The sequence below is a fragment of the Leptonychotes weddellii genome, chromosome 6 (assembly GCF_054177405.1).
Source record: "Leptonychotes weddellii isolate Sample4059 chromosome 6, ASM5417740v2, whole genome shotgun sequence".
NCBI lineage: Eukaryota > Metazoa > Chordata > Mammalia > Carnivora > Phocidae > Leptonychotes > Leptonychotes weddellii.
In genome coordinates this window covers 26,399,406-26,425,520 of record NC_138374.1, presented here as the reverse complement: position 1 = coordinate 26,425,520, position 26,115 = coordinate 26,399,406, and the positions used below count along the sequence as shown (strand labels likewise).

At 43.4% G+C, this 26,115-nt stretch overlaps 1 protein-coding gene across 2 annotated transcripts in view; it reads left to right on the top strand.

The window, feature by feature from the left end:
• The first annotated feature begins 8,521 nt into the window (after window positions 1-8,521).
• CNNM1 (cyclin and CBS domain divalent metal cation transport mediator 1) overlaps window positions 8,522-26,115 on the top strand; it is a 59,472-nt gene continuing 41,878 nt past the window's right edge. For both annotated transcript variants that reach the window (XM_031028546.2, XM_006733656.3), the window contains exon 1: window positions 8,522-10,552. In XM_031028546.2, the coding sequence (XP_030884406.1) occupies window positions 8,989-10,552 (1,564 nt within the window). In that variant the 5' untranslated portion in view covers window positions 8,522-8,988. The remainder of the gene's footprint in view (window positions 10,553-26,115) is intronic.

The following is a 26,115-nucleotide window of genomic DNA, read 5'->3' as shown; positions in this document are numbered from 1 at the left end:
TTTTTCCCTCTGTGACATTGGTTTTGAATGGTTGAGTCGTGTCAAATAAATGCTTTTGTTTATTTATTTTTTAAGATCTTTTATTTATTTGACAGAGAGAAACACAGCGAGAGAGGGAACACAAGCAGGGGGAGTGGGAGAGGGAGAAGCAGGCTTCCCGCGAAGCAGGGAGCCCTATGCGGGGCTCGATCCCAGGACCCCGGGATCATGACCTGAGCCGAAGGCAGACACTTAACGACTGAGCCACCCAGGCGCCCCGATTTGTTTATTTATTTTTAAAGATTTTATTTATTAGAGCGCGAATGAGCACGAGTGGGGGGGAGGGGCAGAGGGAGACGGAGAAGCAGGCTTCCCGCAGAGCAGGGAGCCCGATGCGGGGCTCCATCCCAGGACCCCGGGATCATGACCTGAGCCGAGGGCAGACGCTTAACGACTGAGCCACCCAGGCACCCCAAATAAATGCTTTTAATTGTTCCTGTTTCTTGCCTCCAAATTCCCAAATGTTAACCAACAATTTTCCACTAATGAAGTGTCCAAAACTAAAAACAGCATCCCAGGTGCTGTCTCACTAGGGGCCAAACAGAAAGAACCATTATCTCCCTGCTTTGTAACCAGAGGCCGGTGTCATATTTTTCTCACAAAATTATACAACAACATGTATCTAATTTGCCATTTAGCATCACCATTGGGCCTATTATAGCCATTACTATTTTCCAGGTGTTGCCCTCCCCATGAAAAGTTTTCTTTCCAATGACTTCTCCCCAGATGCCTCTACTTGAATTTTTTCCAAGTTGCGTGTCATTTTTGCCATATTGCTAATGTTTTACATAATTTCTTCGGCTTTCCTGGTGTTTGCAGCATATCCTCTTTTGGGGTCATCTGCGAATTTCATTAACATGTTTGTGGACAGGATGTAGCTGGAAGGGAATTGTTGAGGGATCCATCTTCTGTTCCTTTATTAGTTAGGAACTACTTCTAGAAATGGAGAAGGAACCCCTTCATCAAAAGTAGAAATCGCTTCTGCTCTCATACACACACACAGGCTCACACGTACACACAGACATACACACACGCACACACACACACTTAAAAGTGTTCTCAAGTCTCTAGACCTCTCCTTTTAAAAAAGCTTTTTGCCATGATGTAGGACAAAACCTCTGTATTGGGGTCCCTAACATGAGGATCATGGACACACGGCTGCTGGAGTTCCCTTGCAATTGTAATCACAAGATATTCACATTATTGTGTCCTTGCAGACATATGCAATTTTCTAGGAAAAAGGCCCATAGCTTTCATTAAAAATTCACAGAAATGCATAAATCTAAAAAAGATTAAAAACCACTCCTTTGTATCTTGTTTCTCCAAAAGTGAGCCAACAGGTCAGCTCTATTGGAATCACATGAGATGCTTGTTAAAATGCAGATTCTTTTTATTTTTTTTATTTTTTTATTATTATGTTATGTTAATCACCATACATTACATCATTAGTTTTTGATGTAGTGTTCCATGGTTCATTGTTTGCGTATAACACCCAGTGCTCCACGCAGAACGTGCCCTCCTTAATACCCATCAACAGGCTAACCCATCTCCCCACCCCCCTCCTCTCTAGAACCCTCAGTTTGTTTCTCAGAGTCCATAGTCTCTCATGGTTCGTCTCCCCCTCCGATTTCCTCCCCTTCATTCTTCCCCTCTTGCTGTCTTCTAAAATGCAGATTCTTGATCCACAGAATCAAAATGGAAATAGGAATGTGCATTTTTAATTAAATGTAAATTATTTTGATTGGGAAATGGATGTTAACTGTACAAAATTTAAAAGATCAGAAGGAAAAAGTCTCTCTCCTGTTTCCCAGCTACCAGTTTCTCTTCAGAGAGGCAACCATTGTTACCAGTTTCTATGTATTCTTCTACTTTTTTTTTTTTTAGATTTTATTTATTTATTTGACAGAGAGAGACACAGCGAGAGAGGGAACACAAGCAGGGGGAGTGGGAGAGGGAGAAGCAGGCTTCCCGCGAAGCAGGGAGCCCGATGCGGGGCTTGATCCCAGGACCCTGGGATCATGACCTGAGCCGAAGGCAGACGCTTAACGACTGAGCCACTCAGGCGCCCCTCTATGTATTCTTCTAGAATCTGTTTCAATAAAAACAAACTTCCCAGGTGATTGTTATGATTATTATACATAATAAAATTAGAGAAACATTGCTCTATAAAGAAAAAATGTTTTGCTACATTAAAGACTGTCTTAATCATATTGATTTTTCCCTACCCGAGAATATATTATCCTGAAAAACAGTACTCAAGCTGATCACCTAAATAACATTCCATTTTTCCCATTTCTTCTCAGTAAAGAAAACATCTTCAATATTTTTTTCAGTTTGCCTAGAAGTTACCTCTGCTGCCAGTTCTCTGTGACCCAGTCTGGTATCCCACACTGGATTGCCTGGATTTTGGTGTTGAATAAACCAACTAGCTGGTGATCAAGTGGGGTTGACTTTCTGACTGCCCAGATGCTGAGGATTAATCATTTCCCAAAAAAACTCTTGGCCGTTTTTGAAAGAAAAAAAAAAACAAAAAAAACCCTCCCTGCCCTAGCAAGAGCTTTTCTTATTAACTATAGAAATGCCTGTATCTCAGAAATGCTGTGCACACAATTAACTATTTATTGTGGACATTAACAAGTCCAGACTGCCTTACCCCTGCTTTACTGGGAAGCTCCATCTCATGTTTCTGTCTCAGTAGGGTCCAGGGCTTCAAGCAGAGTAAAGCATGGGTTAGTGTTTTCAGATATAAACCACTGTTGCAAGTTTGTCCTATGAAAGAGCAGGGGTACTTTAAATTCCAGCGCAAAACTTTAGCCCCGTTCCACCCAGTTTCACACCTGAAAGACTAACAAATATATGAAGAGATGATCAAAGTTGTTAGGAATAATCAAAGACAGGCAACCCCCTCCGGTCCCCTCCCCCACTTAGGAGCTTTGTACTATCACTTTGCTATCGCTCAATTAACCTTGCTTTGCTGCCCACCAAAACAAACCAAAAAAAAAGGAATAATCAAAGACATTCATATTTTAAAAATGAGATAGCACTTCATACCCCATCAGCTTGGCCAAATTTGGAGAGTGAATAATAATAAGTTTTAGCTAAGATGAAGGAAAACAGGAAATTACAGACACTACTGGTGGAGAATAAGCTGGCTATACTGAGTGAAATTAAGTGTATCTATATACTGTGACCCAACAGTCCCACAGCAGGTACATCCCAGAGGGATCCCCCATACGTCCAGTAGGGAATGGTCAAGGATTTCAGTGTGGCTTTGTGTGTGGTAGTGGAAAGTTGATGGTAATCTAAGTGTCCACCCTCAAGGGAATAGATGAAAATAATGTGGCTATCCACTGTGGAAGACCACCCAGCATTTAGAAACATTAAACCAGGCACACATTCAGCAACACGGACTGATTTTACAAACGTAGTGTTGAGTGACAATGTAAGAAACACAACAAGTTCTATAGCACATTTAATGAAAATGAAAAGCACATACATAGACAAATGTAGATCAGCAGGTGCTAGAGCCTGGGGCAAGGGAAGGGAGGTGATTGCTAATGGGTACGGGATCTCTTTTAGAGGTGACAAAAATATTCTGGAATTGGATAGTGATGGAGGTTGTAGAACTTTATGAATATACGAGAAACCACTGAATTGTTTGGTTTAAAAGGGTGAATTTTATGATATGTTAATCATATTTCAATAAAACACACACACAAAAGCCAATATATTTTACAAGGATACATATGTGTTTAAGGACATATCAAAATATTGGAGTGGCTACCTAAAGGGGGATAGGATGGGATTGGGAACTAGGATGAGGTGAAGGAGGCCTCTTCACAGCCCATGACCTAGGAAGATGATTAACTCAATCCTTTGGGCCTATGGTAAAATCAACAAATAAACAACAATAACAATAAGAACAACCACCACCTGCACCATAACACCAGAGGATGAGAGGAGGGAAGAAAAAAGGAAAGACATGCTTATAAATAGTTTTATTGAGCAAAGTATGCTATAATGATGAATGAAAAGAAATAGAATATTATAATTGTAGGTACCTTATACATGTAACTATATAAAACAATGTATGTAAATATTTGTATGTATGTATGTCACAAAAATATGACAGGTAGCTATAGTGTGTGTAGAGTAAAATAGTGTGGTAGAGTAGCAGTGCTTAGGCCCTGGTTATATAATTTTGTCCACTGAGGTACTTAATCTGTCTGTAGCTTAGTTTCCTCATGTAAAGTGGAAATGATAGTAAAAATACCTACTTCCAAAGGTGTTTGTGAGAATTACATGAGTTAATTGATGCCTGATATATAAACCTTATATAAGGGTTACCTGGTATTATTATTTTCCCAACTTTTTAAACTGTAGACTCCAGACTCAGACTGTGTATCCAATTGGGTTCCATCCACTACCCATTGATGATATGACTTTCACAAAGTTACCCAGTCAGAACCCCAGTTTTTATCTATTATGAAGATTAAAAAGGAGAGTGTACTTGGCACGTAGTAAGCTCTCAATAAATGTTAATGGATTTATTATTAGGAATATTATTAATACATTGTCATAGTTTTTTATGTACAAATAGGGATAGAAAGCACAAAATATATTTTTCATGTTCTTCCTAATGTATGAATTCTTCCATTTTCATTGAATTCCATTTTTGGATATAGTCTTTCCAAACTTTCCTGTCTAGATGGGTTCCCAGTTTATATACTTGTGTGGCACTTTGACCATCATCTTCATAGGAGTAATTAATTAATTAGGGAGGTAAGCAATTTCTGGTTCATGTCTGTCATCTTCACTAGAATCTAAGCTCCATGATGGCAACCATGGTATCTGTCCATGCAGAGTATCTAGCACAGGGTCTGGCACTTTGTTCACAGACAAGAATTTACTGAATGAATGAACAAGTAATGAAATAAACAAAAAGCATTTTAACATGTACATTCTGAAATAGCATAGTCTTGAGATTAAAAGCAAGTATCATTTCCTCCATCTCTCTGAGAGGTGAGGAATTGCCCATCTTGTAAACTAGGAAGTGCCCATTTTATAAGAGATCTGATGATCTCATCTACATTCAGATCCCAGGGAGCTATTTTTGGCAGCTCTTCCTTTCTAGAATCACACTGCCTAAACCTGTCCCTAGGTATCCTTTCAGTTATAGTAGAGCTCTGGAAACCCAGTATTTTTCCAGAACCTCCTGTTCAGTAAAGGAAAAGTATGTCTCTCTAGATTATCTTCACCCAGTGTACATTAGCCCTTCTTCACTGACTCATGAAAGGTTAGGGATCTTAAAACTGTCTTTCATTTCACAGATGAGGAAATGGGTCCAGAAAAGTGGATTGACTTTCCTAAGCTTAACATTTGTGAATAATAGAGTTGAAGCAACTGGAAATAGTTTCATTCTTACATTCCCCCTCTCTTCCAATATAATAGATATAGATACAGTAATAGTCCCATTCATTAAAAATTATGTTTACAAAAGAATTTTTTTATATTCAGGAGAATGCTCTTGATATATTAAGTGACAGAAGAAGAATAGAATTATATGTATAATATGTATTCAATTATAAAATAGACAAATATCTGAGGGCATGTATGTGTGTGTATTTCTGTTATCAGTGTATATAGAAAATAAAAAAAGGAAATGTGCCAAAATATTAACACTGTTTATCTCTGGATGGTGGGGTTATAGTTTATTTTTATTAATGCTTTTTGGCATTAAAATTTTATTTTCAATGAGCATGTAATACTTTATAATCAGAAATTTAGGTTTTTAAATTCCTGATCTAATATTTTTGAAGGGTTTTATTCTGGTACTGGTCAACACTGCAAGGTGAGGGAGCATCAATCTAGAATCCAAAGAAGTTTTACCCAGTCATTTAACCTGATCTGTAAAGTGGGTAGAATTACATCTACTACACAGGGCTATTGTGTGCGTGTGTGTGTGTGTGTGTGTGTGTGTGTGTGTGTGAAATAATAAATAAGACATTCCTTTGTAACACTAAAGCTTGATAAAGTTGTTAAGTGGGATTATAATGATGATAAATTCCTGTGGCCCAAAAGAGGTAGGAGAACCCTTAGGATAGCAGGTAGCTTTGTGCTGAGGAAGTTGGGTTGGGGGAGGAGAGAGATACAAGTGTGAGGAGAAAGGTGAGAGCAGTTTTTGCCAATACTTAAAAGAAAAGATCACCCCTCTTCTCCCTTTTCTCCATACTTCCCCTACATGCCTCAATGTTCCCTCTTGAGATCAAATCTTCCTTCTGTCTCTCAAGCTGCCCACACAAAAGGCAGGCTCTAGTGAATTTTAAGGCAATAGTAGGTTTGTTTCACAATCCTTGCATTCTATTTCACATTCCCTGTGAAAGGCCTCTATGTAGGAATGTGACCAGCAGTCTACTAAGGCCTGTCCAGTCCCAAACTGGGAAGGGGTTATTTCCACTCTGGATGATAAGAGTTTGTAATGAAAACAAGGTAACTTTTAGCTAGAACCATTTGTACTGAGCTATATCATTCGCAAGGCTTTTTTAATCAATATTTTGGGGTCTTACAAATTCTATGGAAAACAAGATTTCACACAAAGCAATGATTTTTTAAGTTAGTCGAAGGAGCCAAAGGTAGCATGTCAAATTATTGTTACTTTTACATTTTTTTTAAAGATTTTTTTATTTATTCATTCGAGACACAGAGATACAGAGAGAGAAACAGAGAGCATGAGCAGGGGGAGAAGCAGAGGGAGGGGGAGAAGCAGACTCCCCGCTGAGCAGGGGGCCCGACGCGGGGCTCGATCCCAGGACCCTGGGATCACGACCTGAGCTGAAGGCAGACGCCCAACCATCTGAGCCACCCAGGCGCCCCACTTTTACATTTTTAAAAAGTAATACAGACCTATAGTCAATTTACCCAAGAAAAATGAAAACATATGTTCACACAAAAACCTGCACACAACCATTAATAGCTGCTTTATTCATAATTGCCAAAAACTGGAAATAACTCAAATGTTCTTTAACTGGTAAATGGATAAACAAACTTTGGTGCATCCATGTAATAGAATACTACCCAGCCATAAAAAGGAATGAACACAACAACATGGATGACTCTCAAATGTGTTACACTAAGTAAGGGAAGCCAGATCCAAAAGGCTTTAATTGTATTATTCCACTTATATGACATTCTGGAAGAGGAAACTATAGGGGAAAACAAATCAGTGGTTGTCAGAGGATGGGATTGGGGGAGGGGTTCCGCAAAGAGAGAGAGTGAATATTGAAGGATGATGGCACTATTCTTGATTGCGATACATGAATATGCATTTGTCAAAACTCATAGAACAGCACATCAAAAAGTGAATTTTACTATATAAATTTTAAAAATAAATTTATAAAAGTAAAAATAAAGTAACCAGCCCATGGTAAATTCAAACAATACAAGGAATTCAGTAAAAAAAAAAAGTCTCCCTCCCAGAGCTTTATGGTGATAGAAAAAATCTGCATTTTGATTGCAGTGATGGTTATGTAAATCTACCCATGTGATAAAATGAGATAGAACTATACATACATTTTACACCCGTGCCAATTTCCTGCTGTTGGTATTATACTATAGTTAAGATGTAACCCCTGGGGAAAACTGTGTGAGGAGTAGGAGGATCTCTGTATTTTCTTTGCAACCTCCTGTTTATATATATATTTTAAGTATCTCTCAACAAAACTTCCTATCTAGTCCTGCTCCCCAGAGGTGAACACTTAGAAATTTCTGGTGTATCTTCTGCATATTAATCTTCTATATGTGTATATGTGCACATCTACATTTAACTTTAGCTATTAATGTTTGTGTGCAGGTTTTTATGTGAACATATGTTTTCATTTTTCTTGGGTAAATTGACTATAGGTCTGTATTACTTTTTAAAAATGTAAAAGTGGGGCGCCTGGGTCAGATGGTTGGGTGTCTGCCTTCAGCTCGGGTCGTGATCCCAGGGTCCTGGGATCGAGCCCTGCGTCGGGCTCCCTGCTCAGCGGGGAGTCTGCTTCTCCCCCTCCCTCAAACTGGCATACCATACATTGTTCTGCATCTCACTATTTTTCTTTTTTTAAGAGTTATTTATTTTAGAGAGAGAGAGAGAGAGGACAGGCAAGCACGAGTGGGGGTAAGGTCAGAGGGAGATGGAGAGAATCTCAAGCAGACTCCCTGCTGAGCACGGTGCCCATCTCAGGACACTGAGATCATGACTTCAGCGGAATTCAAGAGTCCCACGCTTAATCGACTGAGCCACCCAGGCGCCCCTCCCTATTTTTCAACTATTACTTTGGAGATATTTCCATATCACAAACACATGAATCCCCATCATTCTTTTTTCCTGCTGCATAGTATTCCATCACCTAGTAATGTCACAATTTATTATGGACATTTGGATCTTATTCATGGACATTTGGAACTTAAGAAGGAGTTGAACTTAAGTAATTAGGAAATTTTTAAAACCTAAAAGGTCAACCAGACTTGAGACCAAATGCAAAGTTTTTACAGACTCAAGACTTGTCTCCGGCGTATCTTTTGACCAGAAGGGGGAAGGCAAGAGACAGGAGGAGAGGCAAAACGCTGGGAAATATCCCTGGCCAATGGGGAAGCAGTGGGGCCGACAGGGAATTACTGCCGGGTAGGAGCTCCCGGAGGGGCGCCCTACTGCTGGAGCAGGAGGCCGAGCTCCAAAGCCAAGCTTTCTTTAGGCTGCCGCTCAGATACACCTAAGTGTTTCGGGGGTTATGCGTGGTGCAGTGATGCGTAGCCACCTCCGGGTCTGAACCCGCATCGCCTCCAGCCCACGCTCGCAGGGGGCGCACACGTGGTGACCTGCCCGCGGCCGGGTTCCCGGCTCCGGCTCCTCCTCCCTCCAGATCTCGCTCTGTTCTCTGCAGTATCACGTGCAGCCGCGCCGGGTGCAGGATGGCGGCTGCGGCAACAGCGGTGGGTGTCAGGCTCCGGGACTGCTGCAGCCGAGGCGCTGTGCTCCTGCTCTTCTTCTCCCTGTCCCCTCAGCCCCCGGCCGCCGCCGCTTGGCTGCTGGGCCTGCGGCCCGAGGACACCGCTGGAGGCCGCGTGTCCCTGGAAGGGGGCACCCTGCGCGCAGCGGAAGGCACCAGCTTCCTCCTGCGCGTCTATTTCCAGCCCGGGCCCGCGGCGCCCGCGGCGCGGGTGCCCGCACCCACCCTTTCCCCGGGAGAGAACGGCACCGGCGACTGGGCTCCGCGGCTTGTGTTCATCGAGGAGCCCCCGGGAGGTAGCGGCGTGGCGCCCAGTGCTGTCCCCACGCGCCCCCCGGGGCCGCAGCGCTGCCGCGAACAGAGCGACTGGGCGTCCGACGTGGAGGTCCTGGGTCCCCTGCGCCCCGGAGGCGTGGCGGGTTCGGCTTTAGTCCAGGTGCGGGTGCGGGAGCTGCGCAAGGGCGAGGCAGAGAGGGGCGGAGCGGGCGGTGGCGGGAAGCTCTTCTCGCTGTGCGCCTGGGACGGGCGCGCCTGGCACCACCACGGCGCCGCCGGCGGCTTCCTGCTGCGCGTCCGCCCGCGGCTGTACGGTCCTGGCGGGGACCTGCTGACGCCCGCGTGGCTTCGGGCGCTCGGGGCGCTCCTGCTGCTCGCCCTGTCTGCCCTATTCAGCGGCCTGCGCCTGAGCCTGCTCTCGCTGGACCCGGTGGAGTTACGGGTGCTGCGGAACAGTGGCTCGGCCGCAGAGCAGGAGCAGGCGCGCCGCGTGCAGGCCGTGCGCGGCAGGGGGACCCATCTGCTCTGCACCCTGCTCCTGGGCCAAGCCGGAGCCAACGCGGCCCTGGCCGGCTGGCTCTACGCCTCGTTGCCGCCGGGCGTCGGGGGCACTGGAGAAGATGACGGCGAGGCAGGGATTCACTTCCCGTGGCTGCCGGCGCTCGTGTGCACCGGCGCCGTGTTTCTGGGCGCCGAGATCTGCCCCTACTCGGTGTGTTCGCGGCACGGGCTGGCCATCGCCTCGCACAGCGTGTGTCTGACCCGACTCCTGATGGCGGCCGCCTTCCCCGTGTGCTACCCGCTGGGCCGCCTGCTGGACTGGGCGCTGCGACAGGAGATCAGCACCTTCTACACGCGGGAGAAGCTGCTGGAGACGCTACGGGCCGCGGACCCCTACAGCGACCTGGTGAAGGAGGAACTCAACATCATCCAGGGCGCCTTGGAGCTGCGCACCAAGGTGGTGGAGGAGGTGCTGACCCCCCTCGGGGACTGCTTCATGCTGCGCTCGGACGCGGTGCTCGACTTCGCGACGGTCTCGGAGATTCTGCGCAGCGGCTACACTCGCATCCCCGTGTACGAGGGCGATCAGCGGCACAACATTGTGGACATTCTGTTTGTCAAGGACTTGGCCTTCGTGGACCCCGACGACTGCACGCCGCTGCTCACCGTCACTCGCTTCTACAACCGGCCCCTGCACTGCGTCTTCAATGATACCCGGCTGGACACGGTGCTGGAGGAGTTTAAGAAGGGTGAGCAGTGGTCTATCTCCTCTCTCAGCTACTTCCCCCTTCAAAAGTATTCATAAACATGTGAAGTTTCAGGTGTACCAAGCAACTCTCCTATGATAGCAAAAACTCAAGGAAGGCCCCACCTCTTGGTGGCTATTTTCATTTCACTTTTTCCTACCTTCCTTGCAGATGACTGAGCCCCAGGCTCTAACCTTTTACTTGGCTCACAAGATGCGCTATATGCCTCATTCATTCCCTTTCAGTATTTTTCAGGATCTAACAATTGCCAGGTATTGTGCAGGTTGGACTCGGGATAGTCCTTGGAGATCATTGCGTAGCTCCCCACCCAGTACAGGAGGATCCTCTACAGCCTCCGATAATAAGCAGCCTTCCTTTTAAATTCTTCCCAGGGCTGGAAACTCACAATCTCCCAGGCAAACTAACTCCACTGTTGGACAGCTCCAGCTGCTGATAATTTCTTTCTTACATGGAGCAGAAAGTTATGTCCCAGGAACTTCTCTCTGGGTCCTTTCCATCCTTTGAATCACACAGAGTAGTAAGCCCCAGACACCTTAGTGGTTCTTCTCCCTTATTTAACTTTCCCAATACCCAGGTTGGATTAAAAATGGACCCAGATTAAAAGTTGACTAAGGCATCAAGGTCCTTGTACTTCTGGGAACTGGGGTTCCATGAGAGAGGGTGGATCTGGATGTGAGGAAATATTCTGGTAAAGGGAACCACTAGAAAATTCGCATATACAAATGAATGGGGTTTCCTTCAGAGCAGTCACCACTCCACCCCTATCATGTCTATAGCATATCTACTACCATCTGGGGTTTGCCTTTAGAAACTGTCTTCTGGAGTTGAGTACAATTCACTCAAGAAAAATCAGCCTGGATTCTTTAGGGTCAATCTTCTTGGGATTACACAGTTTGACTGGTTCTCCTAGTTAACCAGAAGAACACTTGATTGTTTTTGAAAATCAAATCCACCTTCAAGAGTCACCATTGAGTGCAGAAGACTATCTCACAGACCCTGAAAACAATTCCAGGAATGAGTTGAGAACAGTGACATGGTGAGAATAAGTGTAGAACCTTCTAGAATGACCATTTTGAAGGAGGCATTCATCTGTACATATGAGTTAGCATGTTTAGTAAAAACAGAACAAAAACATCAATCCCCTGACTTTAGAATCAAGCTTCAAATATAGCTTCCCTGTGGCTAGCAGGACATTTGGCATATCTTGACACATCTTTTTGATTATCAAAAGTTCAGTCTCATTACTTTATCATCACAAGTACTCTTTAGGACTTTCATACAAAGAGAAATCTGGGGTCTTCCTCCTGCCACAATTTTTTTGGGCAAATAAAATTGTGTTAAGTATCAAAGTGTAGCCTGAAAAGGGGGGCGGGAGGGGGAGGAGTTGAAAACCTATTTTCAGTCCCAGCTGTAGACTTCGTGTTGGTATCATGAGAATGAGAGGGAAATGTGTATATATTACAGTTGTTTTAGCCCAGTCTGGGCTGTTGTTTAACCCTTTTCCATCTGTCTCCCCTAAGTCCTTCCCTGACTCGATCCCACTGTACTCCTAGGTTCATCCATCCACTCTTAGAATTATTCTTACATTTTGTAAGACTGCTATAGAAGGGAGTCTTGGATCTGGGCATAAAAACTGTGAAAATTTATATATTAGTTTGCAAGGACTGCCATAACAAAATACCATAAACTGAGTGGCTTAAACAACAGAAGTTTATTTCCTCACAGTTCTGGAATCTGGAAGTCCAAGATCAAGGTGTCGGCAGGTTTGGTTTCTTCTGAGGACTCTCCTTTTGGCTTGCAGATGGCTGCCTTCTCTCTGTGTCCTTTCACGGTCATCCTTCAGTGTGTGTGAGCTCATTCCTGGAATCTCTGTGGTTGTAATCATTTCTTCTTATAAAGACATCAGTCAGGTTGGATTAGGGCCCACCCTATCAGCCTGATTCTAACATAACTATCCCTTAAACGTGATAGTTAAGAGAGAGTGCAGTTAAGATAGTGTCTCATTGTCATGTGCTACTGGAGAATATTTTTCATGAAACTCCTATAAACTCATTCATTCATTCGTTCATTTACTATTTATTGAGTACCTATGGAGTAGGCAATAGGTGAGACAATAACAGTGCCCTTAGAAAGTTAACAGTCTACAAGGGTGTACCATGTCAGAATAAAGACAGTCTTCAGAAGCAGGAATTGTGTCTCACTAACCTTTGTATCCTTCGCACCTTGCACAGTGCCTTGCACATAGTAGGCTGCTCAAAAAAAGTCAGTACTGATCTGAAATGAGCCCTGCTGCAGAATTTCTAAATCTGGTCTGAAAAAGGCTTGTCTGTGTTCTATCAGTAGTCAGTTTGTAGTTAGCTAGATCGCTCAAGAGAAGCTGGGAATTACGGCACACACCATGCCAACGAAGAGATTTCCACATCCCTTCAGAGCCTTGCTCCTTCCTCAAGGTGTGCTCCAGAAACCAGCAGCATGGGCTTCACCTCGGACCTTGTTAGAAATGCAGAATTTCCTACCTCATTTTAAATCCACTGAATGAAAATCTGCATTTTAACAAGCACCCAGGTGACTCATGTGTACATTAGAGCCTGAGAAGCATTGCCTTCAGCGAACCCTTATTAATAGTGATCGGTAGATTTACTTAGAATAAATACAAGGAATAAGTATCAAGTTGAGTGTTCTCTGGCTTCATGCCATATAACACAGTGGTCATTTTCTATACACGTTGTGTTTGCACCATAGATTAGGAAAGGAAAGCCGAGTTGAACTACTTTTCTTTACCTTTAAAAATAACTTTTAAAGTAAGTCATAAAAGCCCTTCTGTTTCCCTCACTTCTTTGCATCTCAAGTAACTAAACAAACCCCTTAGGAGGTAGGGGAGGAAAATGATAAATAGGAACAATTACCATTAATTGAGCAACAGCTCTGATAGGCACCCTGCCAAGCCCTTTACATACTCAGAATAACCCTCCTGGGTGGACATTATCAACTCCATTTTATACTAAAAGAAGAAACTAAAGCTCAGATCCATTACTTGACTTATTCAACTCCCCACAGTTGATAACTGAATTGTGATTTGAACTAGATCTGCAAGACCCTAAAGCCTGTGCTTTTCCCACTACACCAGTCTCATTCCATCCTCTACCTTAGAACTCCTGCCACCCACAGGGTTCAAAGCCAGCCTTTCACCTCTGGCTTGCTGCCTCTGGCTGATTTACCTCTAGTTTTCATAGGTTAGAAATGGAGCTTTTATAATTACAGTGATTGCTAACATGTATATTGCATTTTACAAAACATTTCTACCTATCTTCTCTTATCTGATCCATAAAACAACTCTGCAGTTACAGGTGAGGAACCCAAGACCCAGAAAGGTTACTTGGCCTATCTAAGACCATCACTAAGCTAGTATTCCAAGGCCCAGATTCAAACCCAGGTCATGTGACTCCGAAGGTCTTACCCATATGGGATTTTACCTCTTTACTTCTTATGAGCTCCAGGTCTTTAGAAATGGGGAAAAGGAAAAAGGTCTTTCTAGCTAGCATGCTAGCTTTACTAAAAGGAACAGTATTTCTCCCTACTGGACTGTGAGCTCCTTAAGGGCAGACGATGAATCTTACTTATTTTGTATTCTCAGGACAAGCACAGCGGCCACCATGACAAGGGGATGAAGAGAATATTTATTGAATGAATGGTTTTAAGTAGCTAATTTCTACTGTATTTTTTTTTTTTAAATTGTGTCCACTGTTCTTGTACCTTTATTTTTTATTTATTTTTTTTTTTTAGATTTTATTTATTTGACAGAGACAGAGACAGTGAGAGAGGGAACACAAGAAGGGGGAGTGGGAGAGGGAGAAGCACGCTTTCCGCTGAGCGGGGAGCCCGATGCGGGTCTCGATCCCAGGACCCTGGGATCATAACCTGAGCTGAAGGCAGACGCTTAACGACTGAGCCACCCAGGCGCCCCTCTACTGTATTTTTTATGTTTGAGTGAGGTGAACCCAAAGTATAGGATAATTAGTGTTGTTCCATTGACCATAACCAACCTCTCCTCTTCCCAGATTCTCTACCCGAGTCAGCAGCACCACTGCCCTGCCAGTCTCCCAGGCGAGAAAGCTCCCCTTCACCCCACACCCTCATCCTACTAATCACTGATTTGTCTGTTGAGTTGCCATCGACTAGGTGGCTTCAACAACAGACGTTTATTTTCTCACTGTTTAGAGGCCAGAAGTCCAAGATCAAGGTTCCACCTGATTCAATTTCTGGTGAGGGCTCTCTCCCTGGCTTCTCAGTACATCTTCACATGGCCTTTCCTCAGTACGTGTATACAGAGAGAGTGAGCTCTGGTCTCTTCCTTGTATAGCAGTCCTGTTGGCTTAGGGCCCCACCCTTAGGATCTTATCTAACTTAAATGATTTCCTCCGAGGCCCCACTGGGGGGAGGGGGGTTAGTGCTTCAACATATGAATTTGGGTCGGGGGAGAGAGACATTCAGTCCATAACAATGACTGAAGTCTGCCAGAAATTTGCCAAAATTGCATCAAAAATATTTCTTGTATCTATATATGGTATAGTCCACTCTTTCACTCAGGTGAGTCATTGAATTTATTGAAGAAATAGTGGCTGTGTATCTGTTGTTTCGGCATGGTGGAGAACATACAACAGTCCTGTCTGCATAGGGCTTTCATTCCAATGGGAGAGACGAAAATTAAACAAATGAGATAGTGATTAAGAGCATAAGCTTTGCTGCCAGACTGCCCAAACTGCATCCTGGCCTCGGGACAGTTACTTAACTGTCTGTTTTGTTAGCTATAAAAATGAGGATAATAACGGTATTTACTTATAGGGTTGGTTGAAATAATAAGATACTTTTGCATTATACTGCTTATTTAGTAACTGTCATTATAAATGCTAAATAAATGTTCGCTAAGATTCTTAAATATAAGCACAAACCTATTACTCTTTTGTGCAAATGCCTCCTAAGAAATTTTGCTTCTTCTAATTTTTGTCTCCCTCCAATCTGTCCTCTCCCTTGCCACTAGAATAATCTCCGGTGACGTCATCCCCTGCACAAAACGCTTCTGCTCTCCCCCCACTGCCTGCAGGATGAAGTCAAAGCTGTGCTCTCCTGACCTGCTCCCTGCCTTCCCCTCCAGGCTCATCCCTCACCACTCCCTACCTCAGCTCCCTGCTCGGGCAGCATTGAATTTCACAGCCACAGGGCTATTGCCTCTGTCCCTTTCCCCATGCTGTCCTCTTTCTCAGGAACATGCATTGCCTGATTAATCCCTGCTCCAGCTCCTCTGGGAAGCTTCTGTAAAGCCCAGTTTGAGCCAACTTAATTGTCCCATATCTCTCTTATTGAATTAACAGGTCGCATGATTGGTTTTGCTTATTAGTGCTGCACACCCACAGAACAAGCCAGAGACTATCCTATCTGTCTTTGTAGCTGTAACACCTAACAACGGATAGGGCACATGATAAGTTTTCAGTAAGTGCTTGCTGAATGACTAAATGAGTAACTGAAGGAGTTAAACTTTAACAGAAAGGATCTGCACAGCTCTGTAGTAAATGCATCATTAATGATCTCCAGCCAATCATTGTGGGCCATGCAGGACAAAGGCACATTTTAAGTGTTAGAAGAAAAGTGTTGTATATATGGTTTCTCCACTTTTTTAGGTACATCTATTTATTGTAACAATTATTGATCCCTTGTTGTGTTGAAAGCACTGTGCTAAGAGTTGGATGTATGAGATACAGTCCCTGCTCCCAAAGAGCCTACAGCCTGATAGGAGAAGAGTGTTCCCCTTTGAAAAGCAGGAGGCAGGCTGGACTCACCTTTCTCCCCACCCCCCACTTCAACAACGTTGCAATTCACAAGTCATGTTTCAGCATGTAGCATGTGGATAAGACAGACCTGTATATAAATCATTAACACAAAAGTGATACAACAGAAATATAAAGATGCAATGAGAGCATGGAGAAGAGAGTGACTATGGTTAGGTTTTTGGCTTTTATAAAATTTTTACTGAAGTTTGTAAGTTTCTGTACTACATATTCAGTATAGAAAACTGAAAAGTATAGAACAGTAGACAAAGCATGGAAATCACCTGAAGGTAATCATCCCACTATCCTGAAATAATAACTCCTAATATTTTGTCATATTAAAAAATATAGCACCCATAGTAACCTTAATCAAATTCTTAAAAAGAAAATAAAGAGAAAAATCCATGGTCTTGCCTTCTTTCATTAATAAAATATCCCATTCTAATCCCAAGAGTGATTTTTTTATATGGTGATAATTATTTTCACTGTAGTCTCCTTGGGAGTGAGTCCCATAATTTGGGAAGACTGATTTATAAAATGGAGCCCTAAAGATTTGTTGAACTTAATTTCTACAGTTTACTCTGTTTATTAGACTGTTTTTAGGAGAAAACCAACCGTATACAGAGAACAGGGAGAAGGAATAAAGATTCGTTCTGAAGTCAGTGGCCTCTGGGTGCTATTGCTCTAATGTTTAACAGTTAAACAACTTGGCTCTGCCGGGTTAGTAACACCATCTTCCTAAACAAAACACCTCATAATGCACATAATGTTGGATTATTCTATCTATAGACCATCATGGCTGTAAAATAGCTTATTGCAGTTTTCATACTCAGTCTTTGTTCATTCATTCATTGATTCATTCATTTATTTAGTAAATATTAAACTTCCGCTTTAGACCAGGCACTGTACTAGGCCCTGGGAATACAGTAGTGAACAAGACAGACATAGTGGAGCTAAAAAGGTATCCTCTTCAATCTTTGGTTCTACCGCATGTGATCTGTTGCTTAAAAGACGATCCAGCTAGCCAATAAACGCTCCTGGCATAGACACACAATGTAACATTTTCACTGAGGAATAATCTGGTTCAAAAGTCAGTGTTTTGCTTTATCACTCCAAATTGTGATGTGATACTTTAGCAGGAAGAATAATCATCCCATTGCTTAATTCTATAAAAAGCTGCCAAAACATTAGTGCTACATTTTTTTGTCTTTCGTAAAATAAAAAATTATTTTCACTCAAAGTTCTATTTCACCGATATAATTAGATGTAATAGGTTTAAAAACATGTTAAACATTGCTAAATAATAATTAGTAGAATTTAGAATGTTTACCTTCTAAACAGTAATTAGAGCAAACGGTAAACAAAGCATAGCCCATCATGTACAGGGAGGCAGAACAAAAATAAACAACAAAAAGTAGAAATAATTAGATATACGAGGCGTTAAGTTGCTGATTTATATTTCTTTCTGTAGACATTTTTATTATGATTATGTGATATTGTTCTGAAATAATTTGTTCTCAGCCTGGCAAAAGAAATACGAGGTAACAATAGAATCTGAGCTGGAAGGGGCACTGAAAAATCTGACCGAGAGTCTAATTCACGCTTTCATTTTTAGATTTAGTTATCTTTTCCAGCATGTAACAGCCTTCATTGTCAGACTTTTTATCTAATCTAAATCCCACAGGCTGCAGTTAAATTCCATTTCCTCGTTTTATCATCCTTGGTGAGTCCTCTCTTATTTGAAGAATATAGTAGCTCACCTCAATTCCATTTTTTAACAACAAATACATTGGGTTGTGTTTCTGGACCCCTTAAAGCATTTGGGTATCAAGGCGGGGGGTGGTATCTGTGGATGTTCCTAATACTTTCTTAAACTGGTTTACCTCTAGGCCCAATAAGACCTTTCATAACAACTCTTCCAATTCTCTTTATTGTCTGCTGTCTCTTCCTTTCCAAATTGGGATTCTTCTCAATTCATTCTTCTTTCCTTTCTCCCTCCCTACCTCCCTTCCAACCTCCCTCTTCACCTTCCTTCCTTCCTTCTTCCCTCCCTCCCTGTCTCCCTCCTTCCCTCCCTTCCTTCCAAATGACATTATTCTGTGTCAGGCCTCCTGCCCTCCTGGGGCTTGCCATGCAGTAGAAAGATCTACATTAACCAATAAATAATTACAAGTGGTAACAAGTGATTTGAAGAAAAGGTAGAGGGAGGCATGAGAGCATATAATAGGGGCCCTGACCTGGTCTTGTGGGGAAGGATAGACTCCTCCCCCTCCCCAAGTGATATTTGAGCTGAATCCTAAAGGGTGGCAAGAAGGAGTTTCCCAGAGGAAGAGCTTTCCGGGGGAAGGGGGCAGACGTGCAAAGGCTTTGAGGAAAGGGGGCAGTGTGGCTGTCATGTGGGTTCCTGGGCCATTTAGTATCCGTTAGGGAAAGTGCCACCTCTGCCAGCCAACCTTCCCTCTAACCCTAGTGACTGCGTGGGCAGCCGAGTTCAGGAACATTCACTGAGGGCGTGGCTACCAGGGCTCTGGGAGATGGACGCAGATTTAAATATGGGAAAGAGCCTGCCCTCCAGGAGCCTGAAAGGAGGAAGGTCCCTGATGGAAAGGGTACCGGGCAGCCTGGCAGGTAGGCAAGGGCATCCAGACATCTGTGGGGTAGGCAGAAGGGAGAAATTCCCTGGGAGGATCTGGGAAAATTCTCTGAGGGGAAGCATTTTGACAAACGATTATGAAGGGAAAGGGCATTCCAGCTGAGGCAGGAGACTAAACTAGAAGAATAAAGGCAGAAAAGAAGCGGACGCCACATTTGAATGCTGGAAGGCAACGATCTTAATGCTTTTCTTCGAGTAAAATGGGGAACTAGGCAGAATGAGATATTTGTCAAACATAATTTCTGTTCTCTCCAAAGGCCAAAGCTATATATTTTAACCATTTTTGGTGGTGATATTTCTAAAATGTTTTATGCCCATGCCTGCCTTCCTTAGGAAAGGATCCTAAATATAACCTAATCTTTTCTTGATGACGCAGGAGGGTGGTCATGCGAATGTAGTTATTTTATGCTGTGTTATAAAGCCATTCGTTGTCTATTTTTTTCTGTCCCCTGGTTATCAGCTGCTAGTTCTCTTTGAGTCGGCCTCGAGCCAACCCCTCCCCCACCTCACTCATCACAAAACCACTCTTTCTGTGTGTCTTTCAGAGCCTCTATTTACTGAGAAATCAAGTAAATATATGTGTTGGGAATTGTGTGCCTGGTATACAATAAGCTCCAATAAATATTAGTTGAATAAATGATTAATTAGGCTTTGACTGGGAGCCTAGGGCATGGGGTTGGTGTATGGACCTGGGGTAGCTCCTTCTGGGACCAAATTTAAAGCTGTGAAAAGTCAGATCTCCAGATAATGGGTCGTTACTCTGCTAATTTTGCAGTGTTGCTTAGCAAGCCAAACTGCCAACCAGCTCAGATCCTAGTGACTAACAACTATTTTTTCATGCCGTAGTAATACTGGTTACCATGGTGTTCTGGGTGACACAGTTGGCTTTTTTATAATTGCCTTTAGGGGCGCCTGGGTGGCTCAGTCGTTAAGCGTCTGCCTTCGGCTCAGGTCATGATCCCAGGGTCCTGGGTTCGAGCCCCACATCGGGCTCCCTGATCAGCGGGAAGCCTGCTTCTCCCTCTCCCACTCCCCCTGCTTGTGTTCCCTCTCTCGCTGTGTCTCTCTCTGTCAAATAAATAAAATCTTTAAAAAAAAAAAATATATATATATATATGTAATTGCCTTTAGTGGCTCAAGAAATTTTTTTGTGAGAAGTGTATTGATTATTCTATTTTGGATGAAGTAGAGCAAGGTAATTACTACAAAGTATAGCCTTTTTTCATAAACTAGAGAAAAGGACTGTTTTGTTTTTCCAAATCAAGGTGGTTGCTACAGGACTGGTAGGGACGGTAACATTTTTGTGTTTCTCTTCCTAATCTGATAGAAAGTAATTTGATTTGTTTGTATAGATAAAAAAAAAAAATCTAGCATGTGTCAAGACATCTTTTTCTCATCTTATTCCAATGGAATTCTTCAATATTAACATATAAATTGTGTGCCTGGTATTGAGTTCACAACCCTTTGTAAATGCAAGAGGCTTACAACTGTCGGCACTGTTAAAATTCTGGTATACATCACAAAGAATCATCCTGTAAAGCCAAACTGTTTTTGTAGCCGAGGACTGTTTAGACTTCTAAAAGTAGAGAATTTTAGGGGTGCCTTTGTGGCTCAGTCGGTTAAGCGTCTGACTCTTGATTTCGGCTCAGATCATGATCTCAGGCGTGGAGCCTGCTTAAGATTCTCCCTCTCCCCCTCTGCACCCCCCTCTAAAAAAAAAAAGAGAGAGAGAATTTTAGGACCTTGGAGGTCACCTGGTCCCATCCTTTAATTTTAAGGTGGAGGAAACTGAGGCCCAGAAAAGACAAATAATAAAAATAGCAATGATAATCCCTTATAGTTAATCTTTACATTTGCAAAGAACTTTCCCAAACAGTTAACTCCTTTTGCACCACCATGCATGTGAAGTCAGTAGCATTTTTTCCCTTTTCGTATATGAGGCACCTGCGATCTGGAGACATGAGTGTCCTGCTCAGTGTTAGTGACTGAGGCAGAATCAGAGGCCACATCTGTGACTTGCTGCCTCAGGCCATGGAGCCACAGGCACTGAGTCCTAGACACCTGGGCTCAGATCCCGGCTTCTTTGTTTACTAGCTGTGTACTAGGGCAGGTGACTCTACCACTCTGACTGAGGCTTATCTCCCTTCCCAAAATGGGAATAATGATACTACATGGTAAGTTTACTGCAAAGGCTAAAGATAATGCCTCTACTACACCACATTCAAGACACTCCACCATTTGCCTTCTACCTTATTGATCTAATGACACAAATTGTATCTAGTTAGTCAGTTAGTTTAACAAGTGCTTTCTCTGATCCAACCCATGTAAATGTGACTGGACATAATGAACAGAAGTGAGAGCTGTTTACTTTGGACAAGTGATTATTTCTCTGAGTCTCCGTTTTCTCATTCATATATTAATAATACCAATCCCCATTTGGCAGAGATATGATGAAGACTAGAGGTTAATGTGTGCACCCTCTGAACAATAGGTATGGCAATTACCCCTAGGGCAGAAACTGGAAAATGGGGTGAATGTTGATCTGTGCTCTCAGGAGTCAGCTTGGTTTAGATCAGAAACAGTGGGGAGAACGTTGGAGTAGCTGTTGGCTGTTTTTACCAGAATGATAACCTTCAAAAGGGTGGGTTTTAAGGTCACCTCTGGAGTCTGACCTACTTAAATAGAGCCCCTGAGAGCCACACTTCTTTCCTCCCTGGGACCAACCTAGCTCGGCCAGAGCCTCTGGACTGGCCCAGAACTGTATGATCTCTAGGCAACTTAGACCAGGGTTATTTGCCTTTCAGTGTCTTTCTTCATGTCTGAGGTTGGTTCATGACCTGCGAATGTCACCATCAGTCAAAGCTTAGCTAGATCACTCTGGGTCATCATGGTGATTTTTTAAGCTGAGGATCCTGGTTATGTTTAGCCTGAACCTAGAGAGACACAAACTGGCCCCACGGGCTGCCTCTAAGACCAGCTCTCAGTCTGAGAGGCCTGAAGTTCAAGGATCCAGTCTCGTTTAGTTGTCTTGAAGCTTCCCACAAACCCCAGGTGGGTGGGTCCTGTTCAGTTCCCTGAGTTCAAATATTGGCTCTACCATTTATTAGCTGAGTATCCTTGGACCAATTGTTGTTTTGGGGGATAAACACAATCCATTTAGGGTAGTGGGAAAGAAGGCAAGGTATATACCAAAAAACCATGGAGGCCTTTAATGGCAGCAAGAAGACTTCAGAAATGATCCTTCCTGGGAACTGGTACATGTTCCTGAAGTGGGGAATAAGCTCATAAATGCTGTTTGGGGGCAGTCAGTCTGGTTTTTTGTGGATAGAATGGATTGGAGTTGGAGAAAACAAAAGGAGGATTGGTTAGGATGTTAGTGCAGTTGTCCAGGATGTGACGAGGACATGGAAATTAAGGACTGTGCACTTGCAATTGGAATGGAGAAAACCTCTGAGACTTCATTACCTTCTAGACGTTCCTTCTCAGGCTCCTTTACTGGTTCCTCCTACATCATATTCACTGATGTATCATCAGCACTTGGTGCAGGGCCTACCCATATCAGATGCTCAAGTATTTGTTGCAGGAATGTTGCATTTCTATGACCTCTAAATGTTGGAACACCCCAGGGCTCAGAAATGGATCTCTTTGTCTAGTCTCACTCCTGTGATTATTTCTCCCAAATGATTATTTCTCATTCTCCCAAAGATATCATCAACTCTGGACTTCTATTTCCAGCTACCACTTGACATTCCACTTGGAGGTCTGAAAGGCATCCCAAACTTAAACTGTCCAAAACTAAGCTTCTGCTATTGGTGCCATACTGACTCCTCATACAATATTTCCAAACTCTGTAAATTGCTACTCTGGCCCAAACTTCTCTTTTGCTCTTGCCCCATATCCAATCCCTCATGTAGGCTCTGCTTTCAACAGATCCAGAGAATCTGCTTATATCTCACCACCTCCCCTACTACCTCCCAGCCAAGCCACAGCCCATCTCTCACTTGGATGACTGCCAGAGCTTCATATGAGGTCTCTGTGCTTCTACTTCTGCCCACTTTATGTCCATTCCTAACACAACAGCTAGGAAGAGCCTTTTAAAACATAAGTCAGATCACATCACTCTTTTGTCAAAACACACACACACACACACACACACACACACACACACGTGAAACTGTACAATGGCTTTATCTCACTCAAAGAGCCAGGTCATTACAGAGGCCTTGCAGGCTTTATTGCAGGTGCAACAACCACCCCTTCCCTGACCTTGGCTCCTACTACTGTCCTCTCCCACACTCAGCAGCTACCCCACTGGCATCCTTGCTATTCCTTAAGCACATCAGAGTACTTCCATCTAAGGGCCTTTGCTTCTTGTTCTACTGCAAAAGGTGTCCCCGAGATACCCACAGGGCTCCCCACCTCACTGCCTTCAGATCTTTACTCAAATACCACTTTCTCAGGGACTTCATCCCTGCCCTCCCTTACCTAAAATTGTAGCACCCACACACTTCCTCATTGCTCTACCCTGCTTTCCTTTTCCCCTTAGAGCTGTGATGTAGATTTTACGTATTTCTTTGGCTTATTATCTCTCACCCCAAGTTACTAGAATGTAAGCTACAGAAGGGCAATGATTTTGTCCATTGTGTTTATTGCTGAATTTCTAGTGCCTAGAATAGTGCTTGGTACATAGCAGGCATTTAATAAATACTTGTTGATAAAATGAAGGAAGAAAAGGCAGATTGCAAGAATGCGGGGATTTTGTTTCCTAATAGGAACAAAGGAAAAGGAAGTAAAAAGTGACTCCTGAGTGATGACCCTGGGTAACTAGACGGTTGATAGTGCCACTTACTATAGGGAAGAGGCAGGAAGAACGAGGATAATGGCCCTTGAAGATCATGTGATCCTATTGAGATAAGTGATTTTGACAAGACAAAGAGACAGCTCAGGTAAAATGTTTAAAACAGGATGGGAGATCAAAGTAGACACGATGCTGAGATATAAATTGAGTCCTCAGGGGAGAGGTGGTGGTGATATTTCAAGTGATGGGCTCTGCTGGGATCTGTAATCAAGAAGAGGGGAGCAGAGGATCAAGGACTGGAGCAGAGACTCTTAACTGCCCAGTAGAGACACCTGAAGGAGTTTTAAACATCCCAATGCCTGGACTGCACCCCAAGCCAGTTAGATCAGAACTTTCTGCAAGTGGCATACAGGTAATCAATAGGTTTTAAAGCTCCCCAGGTGACTCCCACTTGCAGCCAGGGTTGAGAATCACTGAGCTAGAGCCTTTGAGATGTATTTATCTTTAGGTGAGGATGAAGGAATCCGCAGTGGAAACAGAAAAATAACAGTCATAAGGGTGGGAAGGAAACCAGGGTCCTGACCAGTTCTCCTACTCAGATGTGCGGAAGAACCACCTGGAAATCCTGAGGACATGCAGATTCTGACTCAGACTGAAGGGATGGGGCTGAGCTGCCACAGCTCTCACGAGCTTCCCCCTAACGCCAAGTCTTCTGGTCCGGGGGCCACACGTTGAGTAGCAAGTGTCAGAAGCAGTGCTTCTCGAACTTCAATGTGCGTGAGAGTCACCTGGGATACCATTGAAACAGCTGTGTGGACTGCACCTCACCGCCAAGTCCTGATTCTGGGTGTCAGAGGTGGTACCTGAGAACATGCATTCTGAACAAGCACCCAGGTGAGGTTCAGTGCTACTGCTCCCAGGAACACACCTGGAGTTCAGGGCACTCTCCAGGGTAGACGGTTCCCAAGACCAAGGTAAGAAAGAAGAGGCACTCGGGCGCCTGGGTGGCTCAGTTGGTTAAGCGACTGCCTTCGGCTCAGGTCGTGATCCTGGAGTCCCGGGATCGAGTCCCATATCGGGCTCCCTGCTCAGCGGGGGGTCTGCTTCTCCCTCTGACCCTCTTCCCTCTCGTGCTCTCTGTCTCTCATTCTCTCTCACTCAAATAAATAAATAAATAAAATCTTTAAAAAAAAAAAAAAGAAGAGGCACTCGATGCTGTCTACTAAATGAATAAAAGATGCTGCAGGGACACCAGGGAGAATAAAAAGGTAGCAAATGTCAATGTATTTTACAAGGTGAAGGTCATAAGAGAGGCAAAACCCATAAAACCATAAAATGATTTCTGCTTTCCTTAGTTCTCTATTTCCAAGCAATTATGCTTTTGTCTTAGCTTCTAAATTTTATCTTGGGAACAGTTACCTTAGCAAAGTGCTGTAGCTATTTTTGAAAGAGAAAAGAAGCAAATCAATTATTTGCTTTTTTTTTTTCCAAGGCATATGCTAACAGAGGCCTTAGGAGGTCTTCTCTGTGATGTACCTAAACCATCTAGAGGCTATATTTATTAAAAACCCTTGGAGAATATTTCCACTTCTTCCAACACTGAAATATAGTTGTGGTATTGCCACCGCTTGCTGACTTTCTGTCTCCTTAAAGCAGTTTCCAACCTCAGCACTATTGACATTCCTTGTAGTGGGGCTGTCCTGGGCATTGCAGGATGCTTAGCTGCATCTCTGGCCTCTCCCCACTAGATTGCAGTAGCATTCCCCGCCCCAAGTGTGACAACTCAAATTTGCCTCCAGCCATTACCAAATGTCCCCTCAGGGTGGGGGTGGGGGACATCGAACCAGCCCAGTTGAGAACTGTTGCTTTATTTTTTATTTATTTTTTTTTATTCTTATGTTAATCCCCATACATTACATCATTAGTTTTAGATGATATTTTTTATTTTTTTTTAATTTAATTTTATTATGTTATGTTAGTCACCATACAATACATCATTAGTTTTTGATGTGGTGATCCACGATTCATTGTTTTCGTATAACACCCAGTGCTCCATGCAGTATGTGCCCTCCTTAATACCCATCACCAGGCTAACCCATCCCCCCACCCCCTCCCCTCTAAAATCCTCAGTTTGTTTCTCAGAGTCCATAGTCTCTCATGGTTCATCTCTCCCTCCGATTTCCCCCCCTTCATTTTTCCCTTCCTCCTCCTAATGTCCTCCATGCTATTCCTTATGTTCCACAAATAAGTGAAACCATATGGTAATTGACTT